The sequence below is a fragment of the Pelodiscus sinensis genome, chromosome 8, assembly GCF_052426305.1.
Source record: "Pelodiscus sinensis isolate ZL-2025 chromosome 8, ASM5242630v1, whole genome shotgun sequence".
NCBI classification, from domain to species: Eukaryota; Metazoa; Chordata; order Testudines; family Trionychidae; genus Pelodiscus; species Pelodiscus sinensis.
In genome coordinates, this window is record NC_143059.1 from 2,827,212 (window position 1) to 2,850,775 (window position 23,564).

At 55.0% G+C, this 23,564-nt stretch overlaps 1 protein-coding gene across 8 annotated transcripts in view; it reads left to right on the forward strand.

Moving 5' to 3' along the window:
* Nucleotides 1–18,861, forward strand: part of PAX2 (paired box 2) — an 88,918-nt gene extending 70,057 nt beyond the window's left edge. For 4 of the 8 annotated variants that reach the window (XM_075934575.2, XM_075934573.2, XM_075934574.2 and 1 more), the window contains 3 exons: nucleotides 8,884–8,985; nucleotides 13,512–13,598; nucleotides 15,072–18,861. In XM_075934575.2, coding sequence (XP_075790690.1) covers nucleotides 8,884–8,985; nucleotides 13,512–13,598; nucleotides 15,072–15,193 — 311 coding nt within the window. In that variant the 3' untranslated portion in view covers nucleotides 15,194–18,861. Of the gene's footprint in view, nucleotides 1–8,883; nucleotides 8,986–13,511; nucleotides 13,599–15,052 lie in introns of all 8 variants that reach the window. The other 4 variants (XM_075934579.2, XM_075934582.2, XM_075934580.2 and 1 more) reach the window with 1 other exon arrangement.
* The last annotated feature ends 4,703 nt before the right edge of the window (nucleotides 18,862–23,564 follow it).

A 23,564-nucleotide genomic window follows, 5' to 3' on the forward strand; every position in this document is an offset into this window, starting at 1 on the left:
GTTTGCCGGCGGTAATGACAGGGAAACGCAGACACTGGCATGAGAAGAGGAAAACACCCAACCCGAGAGGCGCGGGGAGAGGCGGGGAACATGAGGCGGAGGATTATTCCTCTGCACTTAGGCCGGGATCCAGCGTTTGGATTAATGGCGCCATTACCCGAGAAAGGGCTACAGAGAATGCTCATTCTTAAAATGGTTTTGCTGGCAATTAAGCGGCTGCAGTTATTGATCCTCATTGATTTGACGCCCCTCCCCCCGATTTGCATAAGCCATTAAAGATGGATGGCTCACGACGTGTTTATTATGGGGACAGGCAGAGTTTTCTGGGGCGGCTGTGAAGGCGAGGAACTGCACAGCACTTCCTGATCATCCACTGGCTGGGAGCTGGGGCGGGGGCAGGACCATGCCAAGGGACACTGGGGAGCGTGTGCATGGCCTGCTGGAAGGCCGGGGCTGTGGCTGCTCTGGGTGCTTGGAGGCAGCAGTGTGGCATAGTGGGTGCAGCGCTTGCGTGGGAGGTAGGAGAGCTGGGTTCTGCACCCAGCTGGGATGTGCCTGGCTGGCAGTTCTGGCCCTGCCGGGGTTTTGCCATTGTTTTCGGTGGAGCCAGAATTTCACTCTGAGCATGCAAAGTTGGGCAAGTCATGTGATGTTCCAGTGTCTCCATTTCCCAGTCTGCCACATGGGGATGACCACTAGGATGAGGGCCAGGCCTCATAGGAACGGCCAGACCAAAGGTCCGTCCAGCCCAGTGTCCTGTCTGCCGAAAGTGGCCAATGCCAGGTGCCCAGAGGGAGGGAACCATCAAGAGATCCCTTCCCTGGCTCCCGTTTTCAGCCTCTGACAGAGGCTAGGGACACCAACCCATCCTGGTTCGTAGCCATTGATGGACCTAACCTCCATGGATTTAGCTAGTTCTTTTTTAAACCCTGTTCAAGTCCTGGTCTTCACAGCCTCCTCTGGCGAGGAGTTCCACAGGTTGACTGTGCGTGGGGTGAAGAAATGCTGCCTCTGGGTTGTTTTAAACCTGCTGCCTGTTCATTTCATTTGGTGACCCCTGGTTCTTATGCCTTGGGAGGCTTATAAGGCTGGGAGGGGAGTGAAAGGGACTGTGGGGTCACCCAGACCTGAAGGAGCCTCTGCTCCTGTACTGTTGGGCGTCTCTGGGACTCCCAGCATGCACCATCCCTCTTGTGGGAAGGGCGATGCCTCTGAACACCGAACACGTTACGCTCAGAGCAGAGTGCTGCTTCCTGTTCGGCTCTGGCCAGTTTGGGAGGGGCCGGCTCGCCCCGGGTGCCAGCCTGCTCAGACCAGGGGACGGTCTCTCTGAGGCCTGCAGAAAGAATCAGATGGCGGGAGGGTCCGGCCCCTCCTCTGACTAGGAGGTGAGGTGGCTAATGCCGGTCTGCCAATTTTCATAGAGTTTAAGGCCAAACGGGACATTTCTGATCATATCGTCCGACCTCCTGCATCCTAGAAGGCCAGAGAACCTCACCCAGCGATCCCTGCATCCAGCCCAGACCTCGTGGCTGAGCTCGAGCGTTGATTTTAGCAAGGGCTCCCGTCCTGAGTCAAAGACTTCAAGTGATGGAGAATCCACCATGTCCCTTGGCCAACTCGGGAGCAGCCAGAGCACAATGGGACAGAAAGTTCTTTACATGCTGGTGACAACCAGGGAGACTGTTGTTCCCCCCATGGGGTTGTGCCCTACCCAGGGGATTGTTAACAAAGTTGGGGCCTAACCCAAATTTGGGGTCTCAGTGCATGTGCACGGAAGTGTTGAAACCAAGGGTGCAGGGACAGCCCGTCTCCCTTGTTCGCAGCACCTCTGAAAGCCAGTAGAAGAGACGAGTGTGCACCGGGAACATAACCCCAGAGAAGTCCATCAGCTCGCTCTCATCCATCATCAGTGGCTTCCCCAGATCCCCATTCTTGGAAACTAACGAGTTATCATCCTCAAGACGGGAGCAGAGGAAAGCTGAATGTTTCTGGGAGTGCTGGTAATGGGAGGTGGAACTGTTCAGTGAAGCCAGGGTGCTTACCAAGGCCTTAATGCCACCAAAACAAAAGTTAAGGGCCCTCCTGAACATCCATCACATGGAGGAAAGTCTCCCCCCTTTGCAACATGTGCACCTGAGGACAGCAGGGTGTATGGAGATGGCATTCTGAAGCCACTTTCTGCAATAGCGCAATATCACAACGGAGGTCCTCCAGGTCAATCAGAGAGGGCTAGCCAACAGGATAGACATCAGAGGTAGGAGAAGGCCCCTCTTGAGGGAATTAAAACCCAGTGGGCACTTACAGAGGGCTTGCAAGCTTCCTTGCGAACATGCTGTTTCACAGGCGGCTGTATCTGGAGATGGCCCTTTAATGTTTGTCTGCAGTCACAGAAAGGAAAACAATTCCCCTTCGTTTTCTCCTAGAAAAGAGCAGTGTCAGTTAAATGAACCTTGACTGCAGCCACCTGCAAACTAGACTAAGCGATGGCCCAGGCAAAGGGGCAAACCGCTAGTTTCAAATGCTTTGCCACGCACTGGACCGGAGAAGCACCCCTGTTAGTCTTCCGACCCGGAGGATGCCAAGATACTGCTGCGATCGGGTAGTGAGTATGGACGGAAGCAGGTGTCTTTGCATCCCTGGGTTGCCACCAGCCAAGCCACCAAGCCTGGGGCCGGCGACTCTCCTGGAAAACCCTTTGCTCTCCCTGGGAAAGGCCTGTCCTCAGAAGAACAAATAGCACCCAGAGCAGCCAGGCCTGAGGACCAACTCAGGACGTGCTCCCAGAAACGTGCCCGTGCCCTAAAGTCTCATTCACCTTCCTCAAGGCCTTGTGCATCAGCGGAAAGGCAAAGAGGGAGAGAGGATGGAACAAGCATAAGAGAGACCCAGGGTCCTGTCCCGATCTGGAGCAAAACCACATGCACTGAGCTGCTTCCTGGAGGCCCAGCGCGGCGCTTGTGATGAGCCACGTTTCAGGAAGTAGAACTCACCACCTGTTGCAATGGGTCTCCCGGCTGCAGCACGCACCTTCAGCTCCTGGCTTGGCCACGCCAGCAAGCTGAGTGAAACAGTGAGCTCGGGTTACAAGCAGTCTCTCCAAGGGCGTGGGGAGAGACTGGGTCTGTGCTTCCGTGGCCTGGGCGAGCCACCTGAGACAATGCAATCGGCAGGGGTTGCAGTGAGGCGGCGCGCTCCCTGGAGTAACCTCCCCTTCTCCGCGCTTGGGCAGGTGAGGAGTCCCCAGTCTCCTCTCACTGCTGGCTCTGGGGAACAATTCTGCTCAGGGACTGAGTGAGCTGCCCTAAACGCCCTCTGCAATTAGCTGCTGCCCATAGGAGGGTGCTTCGTAGATGGCAGAGGCCAGAGAAAGAGACAGAAAGAGGTCGCCCGCTCGGCTGCAGCTCCTGGCACCGACGGCTCAGAATTGCATAGCCAGTGCCCGCCCTGAACGGCTGTCACCGAGAGGCATACGGCAGAGACTCCTGGAGCTGCTGCAAGCCCTGGGAAGAGAGCTCGTGATTGGGAATGCTGCTCCTCCGGCCGCAGGGAGACCGAGCTGAGAGGAGCCCAGCCTGCAGCCGGGGAATGTGCCCACTTAGGTCAAGAGCCGAGAGCCAGAGCAGATCAAGGGCGCAAGAGAAAACGGCCCTGAGATCTGAGATATCTGGTTGGCCCTTGGGGAGCCACAACCAGCCCAGGCTCCTTCTCCAACAGCGACGGGCCGCTAGCAATAGCTCTCTCAGCAGGCCTTGCTTCCCAGCCCAGCCAGAGATGCTCTCTCTTACCTAAGAGCCGAGGGGAGAAGGGCGGGCTGGTCAGACAGCTTAGCAATGGCAGGGAGGGGACAGGAATCGGAGGAGCTGGGTCCAAGCTTCCTGGGACAGGTTGCTTGAGAATCATTGTGTTGAGGAGGAAGGAGGCAAGTCTTTTGAAGAGGAAGCTCTCAGTGAATCTCGGGTGTGGAAGGCAGATGGCCGGGATAAGGTAGCTGGACCTGCAAGAGACGATCCCACCTTTCCGCTAAAGGGGCTGGAGTGGGCCATGAACCGACCTCCTAGAGGAGTTTGCCCTCAGCGCCGGGAACACCCTGAAAATGCACCTCACCCGACCCCCAGCGGCCACCTCAAAGGGGGAAGATTATGTCGGTCTGAGGCTTGTCTTAAGAGGCTGCCCGCGAGAGACGCCGCCTGTGATGGCGACTGTGACACGGACACACCGATCGATTTTACACCAGAGTCAGTCAACGGCCATCATCAAATGACAGGGACTTTTGAGCTCTACCAACCTGGGCTGGATGTGATCCCCTAAGCTGGGATGTGCCATCCAGGAACTGCCTTCCTCATCTGGTGGGACAAAAAGAACCCCCCGAGGCAGCTAGCTTGTCCCCCAGGAAAACCGGCAGCTTATGCCTCCTGCTTATGCCTGCCTTGCCCACCGTCAGCAGCCGCAGAGAGGGCGAGAAAAGTCGAGACGAGTCTCCGAAGGAGCCCAAAGCTGTGAATCTTCTTCTGGTGTCTGGCCAAATTCGTGGGGGGAATTTTGGCCGGAGATCACCAGTCCCGTCTGCCTGCCGGATAACGGAGGACAGCGTTCGACGGGAAGGAACCCAGCCACGACTCAGCCAGCGCGGGGCAGAGAGAGGAGCTGACGTGGGGAAGATATTTCGTTCTCTGCTGCTCTGCCACTAATAAGCATCCTTGTAGGTACCCCTCTCCACGCCCCTGACCCCCCAAAATTCCCCCCCCATGACTCTGGGCAGCATCAGGACATGGAGTGTCCTTCACAGGGTGCAGGGGGCCTGGCAGAGGATTGGCTCCACTTCTGGGGAGGGGGCACAAGCTGTTTCATTTTTGATTCGATCGCTGGTCAATTTCCATAGTAATAAGACATTGACAGATACCGCCGGGGTCCCCAATGCAGTAGTACCGAGGGACAGCCCCTCCCGACGAGAGACACCAGCCAGCGCGATGCAGCCCCACGGCTCGCTGCCAGGATGCGGGTGTGCAGGAGGAGACGCAGGGAGAGCTCGGCCTCCTTTTACCTGAAATGCCAGGGGGCTGGACTCGATGACCCCCTGGGGTCTCTTCCAGCCTGCTGGCTCTGTGGTTCTAGGCAGGCTGAATCTGCCCCTGACGTTTGGGATGGGTTGGCATGAAAAACGGGCGTCTGGTCTGGGTGCTGGGGAGGGGGGCGTGCACGTGAGAGAGAGAGGTTCCTAGGACCTATGTTGCAGACACACGGGTTCTCTTATTCAGCGCTGGGTTAGAGCACATGGCGACGGGCGTGCGGACGGGTTGGGGCTGCGTCGCCAGTGAGTTACACCCAGGCAGTTTCCTCGTGCGGACAGACAGACGGATGCTGGCCCGGGCTCTGTGATCATTCCCTCCACGCACCGGAGGCAGGTCTTTGGTAAATCTGCGTCCCCGTCACCCGGGCAGGGCCGCTCTCCACGCCTGCGCCCTCCTCCCTTGGAGAGGTGGGAGGAATTTTCCTTCCTAAGCCGCGATGAGTGCGACGGGGGCCAGGATCATCTCCATTGCTCGTCTGGCGGGGGCTTGACCCACCTCCGAACACGGGGACAAATAGCTGCGGGGCCCTTCACCCCGCCCGGCTTTGCAGGGCAAGGCCTGGCGCTGTTGTTCCCGTTGCGAGGGCTTTAGCCAGCCTTTCAAGCTGAAATCCTCAGTGCGGCGGCTGGGCAGAGAGGAAATCCAGGGGCTGGCTCCGATTGGCCTAACGCCGCGGCAGCTTAAGCAGGCTGTTTTACCAGAGATTAGGGTTTCACTTACACAGAGCGCCTGAAAAATGTCGCGGTTTAGAGGGATTAGAGCCGAAAAGGCAATGCTTTAAGAGAGAAATAAAGCAGAGCAGGGACTGGAGAAACCCCATGTGCCCGGGGGCTGTGCAAACAGGATTAACCTCTGCCCACAACACCCCTCGCTCCTGCCCACCCACGAGTCCCTCTGCCTGCTCCCTGCCCCTCTCTCTGCCTGGGTGCCAGCCACGCCTGCCGTGCGATCCTGGGGAAGAGAGACCTGCAGATGCCTGCCGCTCATCTGTCCTGGGGTGGCTAATGAAGCCTGGTTTGGAAGGGCTGCTCTTCCCCAGGCCTGCGGGAGACGCTCTGCTTCTCTGCTGCTGGGCAGCCGTGCAAATGCCAGGCTAGGGAGGCAGGGAGTGATCCCGCTAGATCCCCGTGCACTTGGTACAGTGGCTGGGGCCTGATGCTCAGGGCTCTTTGCTGGCCATCCCAATTCCAGTCCCCTGGGGGAGACAGACCCTCCATAGTGCATTTGCCTTTGGAGCCAGCAGGCCGGCCTGAGAGAGACGCGCGGCGGCGGCAGACAGCTTTGGGATGTCATGGTGCGCTCGGAACAAGCAGCACCCCCAGGCAGACTCTCGGCCCTTTCCCAGACAGGCCCCCCCCCTGCTCCCCGAGCATCGGTTTGGCTGCTTGATGTCGGCAAGGCCCATCCCAGTGGTGGGAGAGTCTGAAAGACTTTGCCGCCTATCACGTGCCTAACGCTCTGCGCAAGCCAAGCTCAGGCAGGCTGACTCACCTGCCCGTGGCAACACCCGCCATGCACACGCGTGGGAGGGCAGGGGGTCTGCAGGTCGAACGTGGATGGGCCTGACCCCAGCACGCTGGCTTCTCCAGATATCCAGGCACCGGCCGCCATTCTTGAGGGCACAAGCAGCCATGGGTGCTAGGCTGTAGCCACAATTTAGATCTCTGAACTACGGGGGGGGGGGGGGGGGGGGGAGGGCCCTATACATGGGTGTGAATGTGGGGGCGCTATACCCAAGTGTGAATGGGGGGGGGGGGGGGGTGCTATACCCAAGTGTGAATGTGAGGGGGGCCTATACCCAGGTGTGACTGTGGGGGGGGGGGTGCTATACCCAAGTGTGAATGTGAGGGGGGCCTATACCCAAGTGTGAATGTGAGGGGGGCCTATACCCAGGTGTGACTGTGGGGGGGGGGGCGCTATACCCAAGTGTGAATGTAAGGGGGGACTCAGGGGCAGATGACTGTTTTGCGGGGCCCCGGGCAGCATAATTCCGCGGGGCCCCCCTTTACCACGGCGCATGCGCGGGGCTTTCTGAAGTGCGGGGCCCGGGGCGGCCGCCCCGTTCACCCTTCCCTATATCTGCCCCTGGGGGGACTATGCCCATGTGTGACTGTGGGGGGTGGGCGCTATACCCAAGTGTGAATGTGAGGGGGGCCTATACCCAGGTGTGACTGTGGGGGGGGGGGGGGGCGCTATACCCAAGTGTGAATGTGAGGGGGGCCTATACCCAGGTGTGACTGTGGGGGGGGTGGGCGCTATACCCAAGTGTGAATGTGAGGGGGGCCTATACCCAGGTGTGACTGTGGGGGGTGGGCGCTATACCCAAGTGTGAATGTGAGGGGGGCCTATACCCAGGTGTGACTGTGTGAGGGGTGGGGGGGGCGCTATACCCAGGTGTGAATGTGAGGGGGGCCTATACCCAGGTGTGACTGTGGTGGGGTGGGCGCTATACCCAAGTGTGAATGTGAGGGGGGCCTATACCCAGGTGTGACTGTGGGGGGTGGGCGCTATACCCAGGTGTGACTGTGTGGGGGGTGGGCGCTATACCCAAGTGTGAATGTGAGGGGGGCCTATACCCAGGTGTGACTGTGGGGGGGTGGGCGCTATACCCAAGTGTGAATGTGAGGGGGGCCTATACCCAGGTGTGACTGTGGGGGGGTGGGTGCTATACCCAAGTGTGAATGTGAGGGGGGCCTATACCCAGGTGTGACTGTGGGGGGGTGGGCGCTATACCCAAGTGTGAATGTGAGGGGGGCCTATACCCAGGTGTGACTGTGGGGGGGTGGGCGCTATACCCAAGTGTGAATGTGAGGGGGGCCTATACCCAGGTGTGACTGTGGGGGGTGGGCGCTATACCCAAGTGTGAATGTGAGGGGGGCCTATACCCAGGTGTGACTGTGGAGGGGTGGGCGCTATACCCAGGTGTGAATGTGAGGGGGGCCTATACCCAGGTGTGACTGTGGTGGGGTGGGCGCTATACCCAAGTGTGAATGTGAGGGGGGCCTATACCCAGGTGTGACTGTGGGGGGGGGGTGGGCGCTATACCCAGGTGTGACTGTGGGGGGTGGGCGCTATACCCAAGTGTGAATGTGAGGGGGGCCTATACCCAGGTGTGACTGTGGGGGGGTGGGCGCTATACCCAAGTGTGAATGTGAGGGGGGCCTATACCCAGGTGTGACTGTGGGGGGGTGGGCGCTATACCCAAGTGTAAATGTGAGGGGGGCCTATACCCAGGTGTGACTGTGGGGGGGGGGGGTGGGCGCTATACCCAGGTGTGACTGTGGGGGGGGGCGCTATACCCAAGTGTGAATGTGAGGGGGGCCTATACCCAGGTGTGACTGTGGGGGGGGTGGGCGCTATACCCAAGTGTGAATGTGAGGGGGGCCTATACCCAGGTGTGACTGTGGGGGGGGTGCTATACCCAAGTGTGAATGTGAGGGGGGCCTATACCCAGGTGTGACTGTGGGGGGGTGGGGGGGGTGGGCGCTATACCCAAGTGTGAATGTGAGGGGGGCCTATACCCAGGTGTGACTGTGGGGGGGGTGCTATACCCAAGTGTGAATGTGAGGGGGGCCTATACCCAGGTGTGACTGTGTGGGGGGCTATACCCAAGTTAGACTGAGGGGGGCTAGTCCCAGGTGTGACTGTGGGGGGGCTATACCAGGTAAATAGAGTCACACTGCGCAGCTGGCCTCGGTGCGATCAGCGGGATGAAATGAAGCAAGCGGCTCCTGGAGATGCCAGCTCTGCGCTATCGGAGCTCTGCTCAGGTCACTGCTCCTCCTCCACTCCCACTTGCTTCTCTCCCCAGGTCGTGACATGGCGAGCACCACCCTGCCCGGCTACCCGCCCCATGTGCCGCCGACTGGCCAGGGCAGCTACCCGACCTCCACTCTCGCAGGGATGGTTCCCGGTAAGTCAGCGCCGGCAGCATCGGTACTTCGCTTAGCCAGATGTAGGCCTTGGTCGTTCTGCTCGAGTTGCCTCCTAAAGCTCTGTGTCCCTCCCAGCAGTACGTCCGTCCCTGCTGCCGCTCAGGTCCTGCCTGTCCGTAGAGGAGCAGCCATGTGCTTACAGGCCATGGTAACTAGCTACCCACAGCTCACAGTCAAACATCGCTTGCTACCCACTGCCCACGGAATGTGATTCATCACAGCACAGGGCAACTAGCTATCTATAACCTATGGTAATTAATTAACCTTCCTATTCATTCACTAGGGCAATTAACTCCCTACTGTCCATGTAAATTATTATCCGCTGCTGACAGCTCAGGATAATGAACTACCCCCCTGCCTAGGGTAACAAGGTTTTTCCAAAGCCCAGGACAGCTTAGGAGCAGATGCCAGGGGTAACTTAATATCTACAGCCATGAGTGGGCACAGTGCTACCCAAAGCCTGGCCTTGCAAAGAACCTTTTGCCCACCTTCTCTTTGGCCAAGGCCCCAGGAATAGCTAGTTCGGAGTCCAATCTGGCAAACACTGTTGATCTTACTGCTAGTCCATGGGGCTACTCTCAATAGTGAACACTTAGAAACAACGAGCTGTCCCGTGGCACCTTTGAGACTAACACAAATACACAATGTCACGAGCTTTCATGGGCAAAGCCTACCTCTTCAGATGAGAGGGATAACAGAAACGCAGACTTTGTAACGGGAAGGGAAAAGTACCTGTCACCTGTAGGACCAGTGCTAATGAGGCTAATTGAGCGAGCTGGAAGTGTCCCAGCTTTTGATGTAAAAACGAGGTGCTAAATGCAGGGCAGGCTGGCTTTATAATGCGACAGCCAGTTCATGTCTTTGTTCAAGCCCAGGGAAACAGTGTCAAATTTGCAGACAAAGATCAATTCCGCACCCTCTCTGTGCAATTGGCTTGTGAAATTCCTTTGTTGGAGAACGGCTACTTTGAAATCCGGGAGTGAGTGCCCAGGCAGGTTAAAGTGTTCTCCTCCAGGTGTGTGTGTGTTCCCATTCCTGGTGTCTGACTTGGGACAACTTACCCTTGGCACAGAGACTGTCCGGTTTGGCCAATAGACATGGCAGGGGGGCATTGCTAGTGAATACTGCCACTCATGATCAATGTTTGCAAGTTTGAGCTCTAAGATCTTGAACAGACTCCTCCCTGCTTACATCCCTAGAGGTACTGGCTAGTAGCAGTGGTCTCTGCCCAGGGCTCACAAACTACCCACAGCCCCAAGATAACCACCTAAGGATATACCAGTAGGGTTATGGGTTCAGGAAAAGTCATAGGGCCAGATTCTAGCTCCCACTCCGGCTCCTTTGCACCACTCCAGCAGTGCAGAGAGGCTGAAAACTTGCCTCACTGACAATCTGTGTGTTGAAATCTCCAAGTGGCACAACACTGGTGTCATTTAGAGCAGCCCCAAGTATGCTCTACGCGGCGCCGGGGGCTGACTTGGTCCAGCTGGCTTGGGGCTGAGGGGAACACTAATGTGCCAGATAACAGTCAAAACCCAGTCATAAGGGATGAGTTCAGCTCACTGCATATTTCAAGTGTATAACCAGTGTGTGCTTAAAGCAGCATTGCCGGGCCTTCATTGCCATTTTACCCCAAACTAAGAACACTTCTCTTTGTGCAGCGTAGACAAACCCTCAGTAACCCACAGGAGTGGGTGTAGGGAGTAATTCTCCATAATGACCACTGGACAATGAAACTCAACATCCTCGTGGCAGGGATCATAGCACAAACTAGCCCTGGGACAGCCCTCTTCAGAAAAGGTGCATTCGACAGCCACGAGGAAGCCCGAGAGTCAAAGTGAAGGGAATTCAGCTCCTCAGAGTGGAGGCTACTTAGCCACCTGACAATAGGCACACCGAGGGCATTCAGACATAACAACAAAGAACAGAAGCAGGAAATTAAGGGGGGAAGGCTGCATCATGAAAGAGGTTATTCGAGCCAAATAGGCGCCCTTCTGATAATGACAATCCGGCCATGTTGCAGCTTAATCCGACGTGAGGGTTAGGAGGAAGTTTTTCCTGTAGCCTGCTTGGACATGCTGTGGTGTCTCTGACATCTCCCCATGAAGTACCAGAAGACGGCACAGCATACTGGACCAGATGGATGGGCTACTGCTCTGCCAACTCATATAGTCCAGTCAACCGGAGCCAACATAAACTGTGTCCCGTAGCATGTAAGATAGTGGGGAATGCGAAGTGCAAACATCTAGAGACTTGGATGCAAATAGCAGGGAATCCTTTCAGTCTGTCTGAAGCAGGAAGTCTGCAAGAGAGAGTTCGAATTATAGTAGCATGGAATCCTAGGATTGAAGGAACCTCGAAAGGCCAGCACGTCCAGGCCACTGCCCTCCCAGCAGGACCAAGCACCGTCTAGATCATCATGTCTCTCCTACCTGTTCAATTTGACTAATCAGAGAACACCGTCCTGGGATGTGCGAGATGCCAGAGAGCCGCACTGCCCAGTTGCTCTGAACATCCACTCCTCTTTGGGGACTATGAAGCTAGGTGATCGCCATTTGGGGTACTCCGTCGTTTCCTGGTTCCCGTGTGAGCTGCCAGGATGCAGATGGCAGAGCAGAGCTGTGACACTCTGGCTGGATAGCAGATGCAGGTGGATGGCCGAAAGAACTGACTCATAAGGAGCAACCCAGACCTCTGCCAAAAAAAGGGTTCTGAGTCACTGGATGGCATTCAGGCTCCAAAAGAGACACCCGTGGAGTTTCTGTTCTGCAGGAAATTCCAACGATTCAAAAACTTGGTTTTTGTCTCAAACTGGGACCAAACATCAAAATCTTGAAATACTTGGTGGCGTCGCGACATGGAAACGAAACATTTTGATAAGAGCAATAGGCTTCGATTCAGTAACAGAATATGTCAGAACAAAATGAAACAAAAGAAGGAAGTTGAACAAAACAAGAAAGCGGAAACCAAAGCCAAGGAAGTCTAAACCAAATCCTCAGTTCTGAATTGTTTCGAATCGTGTGGGTTGAAAATTCCCTTGGAATGTGCACATTCCATGCAATATTCCAACGCAGTGGAAGTAGCATTTGGAGAGGGAGAGCGATTCCGTCTCACAATGCCGACCCTCGCTAGCTAAATGCATCTCTCTGATCCCTGGCATCCGTGGGGTCGCGCTGGTGTTTGCCTCCCTTAAAGACACACAGGCATCTGGGGTGCGTGTCGCCCTTTGGCTCCTGCAGATGCTGCCTTGGGATGGGTCCTGAATTTGCAGTCACCTGTCTGCACACACATCACAGCTGCAGCTCAGCACATAGGCTGTAGAGATGGATGGAAGCCAGTGCACTTCCCTGCGAAGGGGGATAGGGCATTCAAAGGAGGATTAATCAGACATTAGACTACTATTATGCACGATCCAGGCTTGCTTCTCTAGGCCTCCTGTCTCGCTTCCCCGTCTTGGAGAAGCCATCAGCACCAGCCTCAACCCCTCTGCCAGCTGGAGTCGCTCTGCCAGCCAACCCTCTGGAGGGCCTTGCAAAAGGGGAAGGGGTTTAAAGGGAGCAGCGTGGAGCCTGCAATGGGCTGGTAGCAGCAACGGGGGGAGCATTACACAGAATCCAATGCTGATGAGGAAATTACACTTGTTTCATTAGCGATCGGGAAGGCAATAGCTCAGTTCCTCTTGGTCACAGTTGAGCTCCAAAGCTCATTATCCTGCTGCATGCATGCTTTCCCTCCTCGTCAATAAACACCGTTTCCAGGGGCTGCCCTCCCTCCTCCCGGCTCCCCATGGCTGCGCCAGAGTGGGGCTCTTTCTCCTCTACTTAACCTGTGGCTCGGGATCACTGTAAACAGTTCAGGATGACAACACAGGAGAGAGAGAGAAGCTTTAACATTTCAGACTTTTGCTCCCTCCGCAGCCACACGGCGGCCTGGGCTATGCTAGATGAGCCAGCTCGGAGCAGAGATGTTGCCTACTGGGCCTTTTCCTCCTCTGTGTTCGACTTCTCCCTGCATCTCTCTGCTGGGTAGCTCATTTCAGTGGTTACAGCGGGGCTGGGCTTGGTAATCTGCCTCTGTGTCATCTCCCTCCGCCTGCCCGCCACAGTAACCCACCCTCTCTAGCGCATGGGTGCTGTGACCATCTCCCGGCCATCTGCCGGGGCTTCCGAGGCTGCATGTGTCTGGGTTGGAAGCTCATGGAGGGGTTGGCATTTGTTTGGAATCCGAGGTGCCGAACTAGTCCCCTCTGCTCAGGCCTGGCCTGCACTAGAAAGTCAGTTTAATGACATTGGTCAAGCATGTGAAAAATCCACCTGGCAGAGCAGCATGTTAAGCTGAGCCTTGTAGACAGCACTAGGTTGGCAGAAGAATTCTTCTGTTGCCCTCGTTAGCTGCCACTGGTATGGCCAGGTAGCCTGGCTCAGACAGGCTTATGCACCAGCTCCGGGGAAGTGGAGAGACACGTCTTTGCCACTGTTTTCACTCCCCTCTTTGTTTCTTGCAGGGAGCGAGTTCTCGGGGAACCCTTACAGTCACCCTCAGTACACGACCTACAATGAGGCCTGGCGATTCAGCAACCCCGCGTTACTAAGTGAGTACCTGCCTGTCCGACCCCCGACTCTCAGCTTCACGCGCCTTCTGTACGTCTCTTTGTTTTCTTTTCTTTCTTTCTTTGATTTCTGAAATGGGCCTGCAAGTATCTGGCCAAGCTAGAAGTCCTTCCCTACCCTGCCCAGTCTGCCCGCTCGTGGGTATTTTCATGGCATTTGTTTTTTTCCAGCCTGAGGCTGCTCCAAGACTCCACTTTGGGTGGGGTCAGGAATCCACTTCAGATTCTCCTTTCTCCATGAGCTGTACTCAATGTTCCCTCTCATTTTTCCATCAGTAGGTGGAATAAATTTTGTTAGGTGCACCCAGGCATGTGCAAATGTGCACCACTAGTAGAAACACATGCTGCTGGGTGTGGGCACTCTACTAATCTGCTGGGAAACATTTGAATCTCTCCTGGGCGGCTGCCCAAGTGCCCAGCTTAGAGGGAACATTGGGCCTGTACCCACAGTCAATTCCAAGGATAGTCAGCAAATTCTGATCCAGGAGCAATGCCCACAATCCATTTCAGATGGGTGAGCGATCAGGCCTTGGGGCAATGTGGCCATGTTTGTTGGCAGCTGGTGGAGTCTGTGCCATGGGATTGGACAGTCCAATGCCCCTAATGTTCACAGACAAAAATGAAATCAGGGGGGAGGGGGGTGCAGGAGGAGAAAAGCCCTAAATCTCTGTCTTCTCGCACAGCATTTCCTTGTGCGGGCACAGGAGGAGATGTGTTGTATGTAAAATGAATCGACGGTGATTATTAACTGTGTAGTCACTGCGGTTTAGCACCCGGGTAATAGGTGCACACTTTCTCCCCGCGTTGTTAAGAGCACATGTGATCTTAAAAGTCCGTCACCTTTTCACTCCCCTCCAATAGCCATCCGGGGGCTCCCCTCCCCAGTGTGGCCACGATCCCAAGGGATGAAACAAAGGGCGATTGCTTCGCTTCTCCCCCAGCTGCGTTTGGAGATGGCTCCAGTCCCGTGGGCCAAGGCCTCCCACCGATGCGTTCTGCAGCTCCAGGACAGGGTGCTCCCGGGTGATACGCTCCGATCTCCCCTCCCTGATTCCCCCAGTGCCGCCCAAAGAGTCCGGGGCTGGGGGCTCGCTCGGGCCCAGCAGGAACAGGCGTGCACGCGAGGCGCACGCAGTTCAACCTGCGCAGAGCACGCCATCTTATCCCGTTGGTTGCGGCTTCCTCCGCTCGCTGGTGGCAGCGGCCTGGCCCCTCGCTCGACAGCCGCAGGTCTACTGGAAAGAGGGTTTCCCAGCGCACAATGTGTGGCGGCGCGGCGGCGGTGGGGCGGTGGCGGCGGCCTGCATGCCCCTTGTTTTAGCCCTGCTCCTCCTGTTCTTTCCTTTTGCCTCCTTCTCGTCTTCTTTTTCATTTATTTATTTTTGTTCCTGTTTGTCCTTTCAACCAGTCCATTCTTCTCCTGTGTTAACTTTCAGGTTCCCCTTATTATTATAGTGCCACATCCCGAGGCGCTGCACCTCCCACTGCTGCCGCTGCCTATGACCGCCACTAGTTACCATGGAAACCACATGAAACTGCAGGGCGACAGCTTAGGCCTCCATATTGTACCTGTCTGATCAACTTTCTCCAGCCCCGGGAAGGGTGAAGAGAACGTCTCCGCCCCCCTCCACGCCCGGCTCTCCTCCTCCTTCCCCGCCGAACGCGCCGGGCCGACCGGACTGAGAAATACGCCTCCCCTCGCCCAGCCCGGCTGCTTCCGTGGACAATGGGACGGGCCTGTGGCGACTCCCCGGCTGCTGTCGTCCTGCCGACCATCCCCGGCACCGCGCGGCCACGCAAAGCCCCCCGCGTGGGAAGCCTGAGGGGAGTCCAAGCAATGCAGCCTGCAGCCCTTGTTCATACAGGACCCTGCTCTCCAGGGAGTGGCAGCGGAGGAGCCACCTGCAACCAATTGTTCCCTTTGAGAAACTTTCTTCCATGGTGGATGCTTCAGCGTGCTGATCGACAAGCTTGTCTCAGAGGCCCGAGGGAATGGTCTGCCTAGCATGGGGGTGTCAGCCCCCAACTCATTTGCCACGGAAGGGCCCAGCGTGACACTCTCCACCCCCCCCTCCAACCCCCGGGTCGCTCTCTGTGCTGCATCCGCCCTCTTCTCCCCATGCCTCGGCTCCCTTCAGGCGCCGTTTGAAGGCCGCCCCCGGCCTGTTGTGACCCAGCAGGCCAGCGTTGGGTTGAAACACTCACAACCACAACTTCTGTGACACACAATCAGCTCAGACAGGAGGATGGAGCCACATCACCCAACCGACTGAGGAAATGAAGAAATATATAAATAGATATATAAATATAACTGTGTTTTTATGCTTTGTCATGAAGGTCTGTAAAAAGGGAAAAAAATGAACAAATCCCCAATTTTCTAAAAAAAAAAAAAAAAATCAACAAAAAAAAAACGAAATAAAAAAAAAAACCCTACAAAAATAAACCCAAATCCCCACGCCCGAATGGCAGACAAGTTCCTCTGATGTCTGACGCTCCCCTTTCACTCTTGGGTTTCGTTTCCTTTCTGTTTTGCACTAGAATGGGACGGTGGAGAGGATCGGAGGCCTGCTCTGTTCATTACCTCCTCTTTTCCTAATCCCAATCCCATTCTCTGGGGAGCAGTGTAGACAAGTCACAGCTGGCAACAAATACAAATTTTAAAAAATGACCAAACCAACCAGCCAAGAAACTGCGCCTCGTGGAAAGTCTCCTTTTTCCATGTCGGCTGTCAGCAAACAAAGAAAACAAGCCCCGTCTCGGGCTCTGTTTGAAAGGAACATGTGGGGTTTCATGCAGGTCCATCGCCCTTCAGCCAACACAGCTGAGACGGACAAATTCAGAACTAGTTGGATTGTTCCTTGGTTCCCTACTCCTTAGATCCCCTGCGCCAAACCTTGTACCAGCTCCCTTCACCCACACCTGCTTCTGACCCACCTTAATATCTGTGCCCTACACCAGTCCCACAGCCCTGTTACGTGCTCTACTCTGAATTCCCAACCCCCCAAACCTACATCCGTGCTATCTATGCCCTACCCCCCCAATTCTTACACTTAGTTAGCTGTGTCTGCACCCTAACATCTATCTCCTTCGCCCTACCCTTGAACCCAACCCCATGTTACACACCCTAATATTCACCCCCCGAATCCTGAATGCTCTTGCAATGACCCTGTAGTGGTTCTCTGCCCTCTTTGGCTCCCATGGCATTGCCAAGCACTGGCTTGCAAAAGGCTGAGTGTCGGTGGAAGTGCTCAGTACTCCTGCATTGCTGGCAGCTTCAGAGGCTCCCGTTCTTTGGACTGGCGCTCCCCAAAAGGCAGTCAAAGAAACCAGGAAGGCAGCTAGCGTGAGACTCCGGGGCAGCAAGAGGCAGATGCTCGTTGTTGTCTAGAGAGGGTTGGGGTAAGACGAGGGGGCCACTGTCCATGAACAAAGGCAGGAGAGTCAACTCACCGAGGGGGGAAATGTGAGCCATGGAGCAATTTCTGCAGCCAGCGTTTGGCTGTAGCCCCTGGCTCCCAGCCTCTGACCGACATGTGCGTCCGGACTCAGCTTTCCGCTTCCAGGCTTAGCCTGAATGTGTGAAATGTCCATCGGCAGCAACTGGCCGTCGCGGCACCAGAGACCCCACTCGCCCAGAGCTGCTGTCAGCACTTGCGCTGCTCCGGCAGGCCACGCGGATGCGTCTCCTGCCGTGGGGTGGCCCAGACGGCTACGTCTTTCCGTTTACACAGACGATAAGGGCCTCAAACCTGTTCTGGCAAATCTTGGCATGTCTCAGAGGGGGAGCCCTGTTCGTCGGTGTCTGTTAAAACAACGGGGAGTCCTGTGGCGCCTTAGCGACTAACCGATCAATTTGCCCATAAGCTTCCATGGGTCTAAACCACTTCCTCAGGTGCAAGTCAGTCTTGAGCAACTGCAGTGACGTCAGCCGCTATTCCAGCCCCTGCTAAGTCAATGGAGTTGCTCCAGACTCATTCCTCTGAGCCCATGAAATCAGTGGAGTCATGATGGACTCATGGGAGTCAATGGAATGTATCCAGATTTATGTCAATGGGACTGGCTCCAGAATTTTGCCTATTGCCTCAGGCTCTCTCAAATGAAAAGCGGAGACACCGATTAATCATTTTAAAAGGCCTGCCCCCCCCCCCCACCATCCCCTCGGTTTGTCCCCACTTACTAGATGAAGACGGGGCCATAAGCAGTGAAGTCCACATTTGGTTCTCTCAATAATGCCTCTGCTCTCTTGTCCGAAATCCAGCTTCACCCAGTATGCGGTCAAGGCCAGAGGTCTCTGATCCCAACCCTGACAACTAAAATAACCCCAGGGGCTGGAACACGTGAGACCGATACCTCTCCCATTGGGCAATCTGCCATTCAGGAACCCTGTTCCAAAGCAGCTAGCTGCTGAGAAACGACCCCTCTTACGATGGCGTTTTGCAGAGAGCTGGGAGAGGCTGAGCAGGCAGGATTTGGCTGGTTTGATGTGACGCTGAGAGGAGCAAATTCCTAAGTGTTTAACTACCGATGCATAGGAATTTCCCACCTCCACTGAGCTCGCCTGGAGAGATTAGAAGAACAGCAAGTGGGTTGATCAGGAAAACAGAAGGACGGAGTCATATGCAAAGGACCAGGCAGTCTTCTCCTCTTCCACCACCTCCCGCGTAAAACCCCATGCGAATGTACTGAATTACATTTGCCAAAGAGTTTCTTGTGTTGGTTGTTTTGAGTTACAGTCGGTGGATGCATTGTAAAGCAGTATTATAGCTAAAGTCTAGTAGCTGACACGGGGATTTATGTGGTGATATTATGCAGACGAAAACCATCAATATTCATATAGATTCCATTAGATTGGACTATGCAGGAAACACAAAAATTCTACCAATTATTTAATATTATGTTATTTGCAAAAACAATTGCTGCTTTGTAGGAAGATAATGTGTGTAATGTGAAGGCAATTCCTCTTGTATATAAGCTCATCTCCATCTTCATCATGGTAGTGATTAAAACAGCCTCGTCTCATCCTGTACATAAGGAACGCGCTGTCTGTACTGTGCAAGTCTTGTTGTGCTCACTGAAAACAAAACTATCTGTTCAATAAAGCACAGCACAAACCCAGAACCTGAGGGAACAGCCACAGTGTGGAAGGCTCCTTCCCCAGGAGCCTGGGAGTTGGTTTATTTTAGGTGGATTTTTTTCATTTTTCTTAAAAAAAAAATATAACAAAAAAAAAAAAAAAAAAAACAAAGTTTGGAAGGAAAAAAAATCACTATGCAAAATCCAGCTCAATCTGTCGCTGTGTTTCACGTCTGCTTTTTCCTTCCCTTGCTCCCTTTATTTTCTTCTCCTGCCTTTCATTTCTCCCTTTATTTCCCTCCCCACCACCTTTTATTTCTTCCTCTGCTGCTCCTTCATTTCCAACCCACCGTCACTGCCAGAGAGAGGACTGGCGTTTCCAGTGGTCAGAGCAGATGATGGAGCTAGGACGCCAGAGTTTTCGACTCGACTCTTGGCAAATGCTGTCAAATCACCTCTTCTCCCTGCACCTCGCTCCCCACCTGTCGAGGGCACGATATTACTTCCCTGTTTTACAGAGGTGGGATGAGGCAGAATTTGTTAACATTGGCCGAGTGCTTTGAGGCCCCTGGCTAGGACGTTCTGCAGAAGCGTAAAGTATCAATCACATTCCCTATGGTTTCCACTGCATCTCTGCTCCTTTCCTGCCCTCACTCCCCTTTATTGTAATTCCCTTCTTTACTCTTCTGCCTCACTCCCCTGGCTTTTCCAGTGACCCTGCACTCCGTTGCCAGGTTTACTTTCTCCAACGGGCCAAGCAGAAAGGTGGCACCGCCCAATTTTTTCTCTTTCGGGGAAAAGAACCCCACAGGCTCTCGCAAGGGACGCGCTTTGCTGAAAGAGACCAGACACTCGGCATGTGGAGCCAGGCGATACTTGAGGCCTGTTCTCAGAAGTTCCTGAGTCCTCTCATTAACTGACCTGTTTAGTGGCCTCGTTGGGATGTGGGGCAATGGGGGAGGGACAATCCCATTAAAGCGACCCCTGACCTGTAAATGTGAGGGTTTTTTTTATCTCGGCGTGCATGCTTTCTGGCCCATCCACAGTGCTGAGTGTTACAGAGCCCAGCCTCAGAACCAGTCACAACATGAATGTGAGGATATTAAACATCAGTGAAAACAACCCCACCCACCCCGCACCTATCTCTCCTCGTGCGTGGTGCTCTGGGTCCATTTCCCCCTCAAGGAGTCTTGTTGTACTGAACTGTTGGAAAAAATGGCTGTTTTGTGCCCGAAGGATGCGCCGCCGCCAAGGGAAAGAAACAAGAGCCAGACCCGTCCTGCTTGGACTGTGCGGATGAGGCTTCGGTAAGACCCACCCACGCTACAGCAGCGTGCTCCTCGCGCAGGTCTGGGAAGGCGACAAAGATTTGAAAGGCAGGAAAAAGGGACCAAACCACCATTTGAGAACTGGCCGCACAATCGAACCAGGACCAGAGCCCGTGGCGGGCACAGGGAGGGAGAGGAGGGCACATCGTCAGGAGTAGGGTCAAACCTGTTCTAGGCTGTTGCAGCCATTCTTGGCTTTCCCTCATTGCTGCAATTCTGTTTGAATCTTTTCTTCTTCCTCCTTTCCTCCCTGCCCTCCTCCCTTTTGTGTGTGTGTGTGCGCACATGAGAAATAAAAACAATTTTTTTTGTATGTCACCCCCGTGGCTCCTGGCTTGTTTCTCTCGCTCTCTCTCCAGCAGATGCCCTATCGTCCCACTCCATGCACCAAGCACCCTGTAAACATCCCCACTACTAACCATCACGCTGCTTCAGAGAAGGTGCCACACACACACACACAGGTCAGCAATGCGTCCCGCCTCTGTGAGTCTATTAGCCCAGCTTCCGTCGTCCCTGGGAAGTGGCAGCAAAACGCCCTCCTCCTCTGAGCTCTCTCCATGGACTCCCACTTTGTCGTCTCCCATACAGGCCAGATGCGCCTGGGTTAGCCACCGCATCACAGTGTCTTAGGGCACTGGTCCCACGTCATCCTCTCCCGCCTCCTTGTCGTCTCATTTAGGGATTAGCACCACTGGCTCACTGTGTCTTCCGGGTGTATTTTACCTTCCAGAGTTAGTGCCAATTCTCAACCACGGTGAGTGAGCTGAGTGGACGTGATCAGCAAAGCCTCCCCAAAAGGGAGAATGATTGACAGCTGTCAGAGTCAGTCCCCCCCCCCCAATCCCCTAACACACACACACACTCTGCTCTGCTAACAGACCGACATTTTTATTTCCATGAGTGGAATCCCTGCTTTCTCACGCTTTCCTCTCTGCTCTGAATCCACCCTGGTCCATTGCAAGGCCAGACTTCATGCTAAACCACTAATAACCCAAGCACCAGGGTCTGCCTAAGAAACAGCTGTCCATTATAGTAAGGAGCCCCATCAACGGGCCAGGCCTGAGCTGGTTCCTCAGACATCCACTCAACAGGAAGTCCAAGGGAATTTGACTGCGCAAAGGCCCAGGGAAATCCTAGCAAAGTGCTTGCAATTTGGCCAAAATGGTTTTGTACCCACAAGTCTCGTGGGAAGCAGCCCGGGTCCTGGAACCCTGGGCAGAAACGCATTGGGGAAATGCTTTTGGCGTGGGAGTTTGTGATGCAGGCCGCAGGCGCGGGTTCCACTGACATTTTGTTTGCTCCAGAACGGTTTTTTTTCCCCCTTTCGGAGAATGCTGATTTGTTGCCATTGACGAAGTTGCACAGTAGCCTGCCTCAGAGCCAGAGACACCGGTGCCTCCAGCCCCTTCCACGACTTTTGAAATGTTGGGGGTTTGTTCCACAGCGGAATGAGACCAGATTTGGAAATATCAAAAATCCTCCATAAAATTAAACCACCTTTCTCCGCACAGCGGCAGGTGCTGGGAATCCGCCCAGACATAAGCAAGCGTGGGGTGCTGGGGGTACAACAGACCCCCTTGGCTTGACGTAGTTTCCATCATCTAGATACAGGGTTCCCAGTCTAGTGCAATGACTCAGCACCTGCACGCCACGCATTGCCCTGGTTCCCCTGCGCCCCGTTAGCAGTGAGCTAATGTGTGAGCACTGGGAAGTGAACCTGACCACACACAAAGGAAATTGACCGATGTACATTCACTGTCAGAGCGGAGCGTCTAACTAAGACTCAACCACCAGGGCCACCGGTGGAAAGGAAAATGGACTTTCAGGTTTCATTCTCTTTTAATGAGAGACGCATCGATTTTTAAGGCCAGTCGGTTCGTTTAGTGCCTGATCCCTTCATGGCACAGGCCAGAGAATTTCATTCTGATTCCTGCCTCCAGCCCTGGAGTTCCTGGTTGCGCTGCAGCCTGGCTGTGAGAAAGGCAGACAGTCTGGGGAGCTGCTCCAGCCTGGAACAAAGAAATATAAGATTCTGCCACCTCCCCCACTCGCTGTGTCCCCCTACTGATCCCACAGCAGCCCACGACCATGCTCAAGGGCAAGGTACTACGCAGTACGGCTGAGGGCATCCGATTCCAGCCTCAACACGGAGGGGGCCTACGTAAGGGATGGGGCAACAGTGGCCAAGACAAAGAACTCCTTTCCTAGCTCCTTGGCCAAGGAAGTGAGGCATTGGGACCATTCTGACATGATGAGGGCCCTATGAAAAGAACAGCAGGGAACAGATCTCCAGAGCCCGTACGGCCCCAGCCAGTCTGCCCCGATGACATGCACCCGAGGAGACTGAGTTCCCTAATGAATTCTGTCCTGCGGGCAATCTGTTCTGAAAATGCCTGGGGACGGGGGAGGATGGAAGAAATGCCAGTGTGGTTCCCATCTTCTACAGGGGAGCAGAGTGACCCTGTTAAGTAACAGCTCCCATGTCCGCACATTGGTCCTTCTGTCCTGAGTAACATACTGAGGGAACGTTGGGGGAGGAGACACGTGGAAAGCTAGAGGATAATGGCATTAGGAGGAGCGTCACCAACAGATCTGGGGAAGTGATTAGCCCCCTCTGTTCGGCTCTGGTGAGGCCACATCTGGAGTATTGCGTCCAGTTCTGGGCCCTTTGCTACAGGAAGGATGGGGACAAATTGGGTCCAGCAGGGGCTGGAGCACACGACCTCCGAGGAGAGGCTGAGGGATTTGGGCTTGTTTAGCCTGCAGAAGAGAAGAGTGAGGGGGGATTTAATAGCAGCCTTCAACTCCCTGCGAGGGGAGGGGGATGTGCAAAGAAGCTGTTCTCAGTGGTAGCAGGTGGCAGAACAAGGAGCAATGGTCTCAAGTTACAGCGGGGGAGCTGTAGGTGAGATATTAGGAAAAACTCTTTCCCTAGGCGGGTGGGGAAGCGCTGGGCTGGGGTCCCTAGGGAGGGGGTGGAATCTCCATCCCTGGAGGTGTTGAAGTCCCGGCTTGACAAAGCCCTGGCTGGGCTGATTGAGTTGGGGTTGGTCCTGCCATGGGCAGGGGGCCGGAATCGATGCCTCCTGAGGGCTCTGCCCGCCCTGGGACTCCATGAGTTTGTTTCTTCTATGAATGGAGACATGGGCAATAAACGGCATGGATTTGTAAGGAACAAAAACGCGTCTGCATTGGCATGGCAGTGTCTGGCCAATTAACCTCCTACGGCTGAGCAGAGTGGAGCTGCCCCTACCCTCCTGGGGTGGGGTGGGTCACAGAGATCCCCATGAGAATGTCACTTGGTGGGCTGATCACACCATTGATCTACCTGTCCCCTGGGCTACTGCACCCCCTGTCCCACTGAGCCAGAGCCTCTGGAGTCCCCCAGCAAAGGCACAGAGTTGGGGTCACCGCCCCCAGCAGAGCAACCCTGAGAGCAGCCCAGCTCTGGGAAGGCTCATGCACGAGGACTTGACTCAGCACCCAGGTGCACAGCCCAATCGGACCAGAACCCCGTCTTACACTGCAAAAAGGTTTTACACGGAGC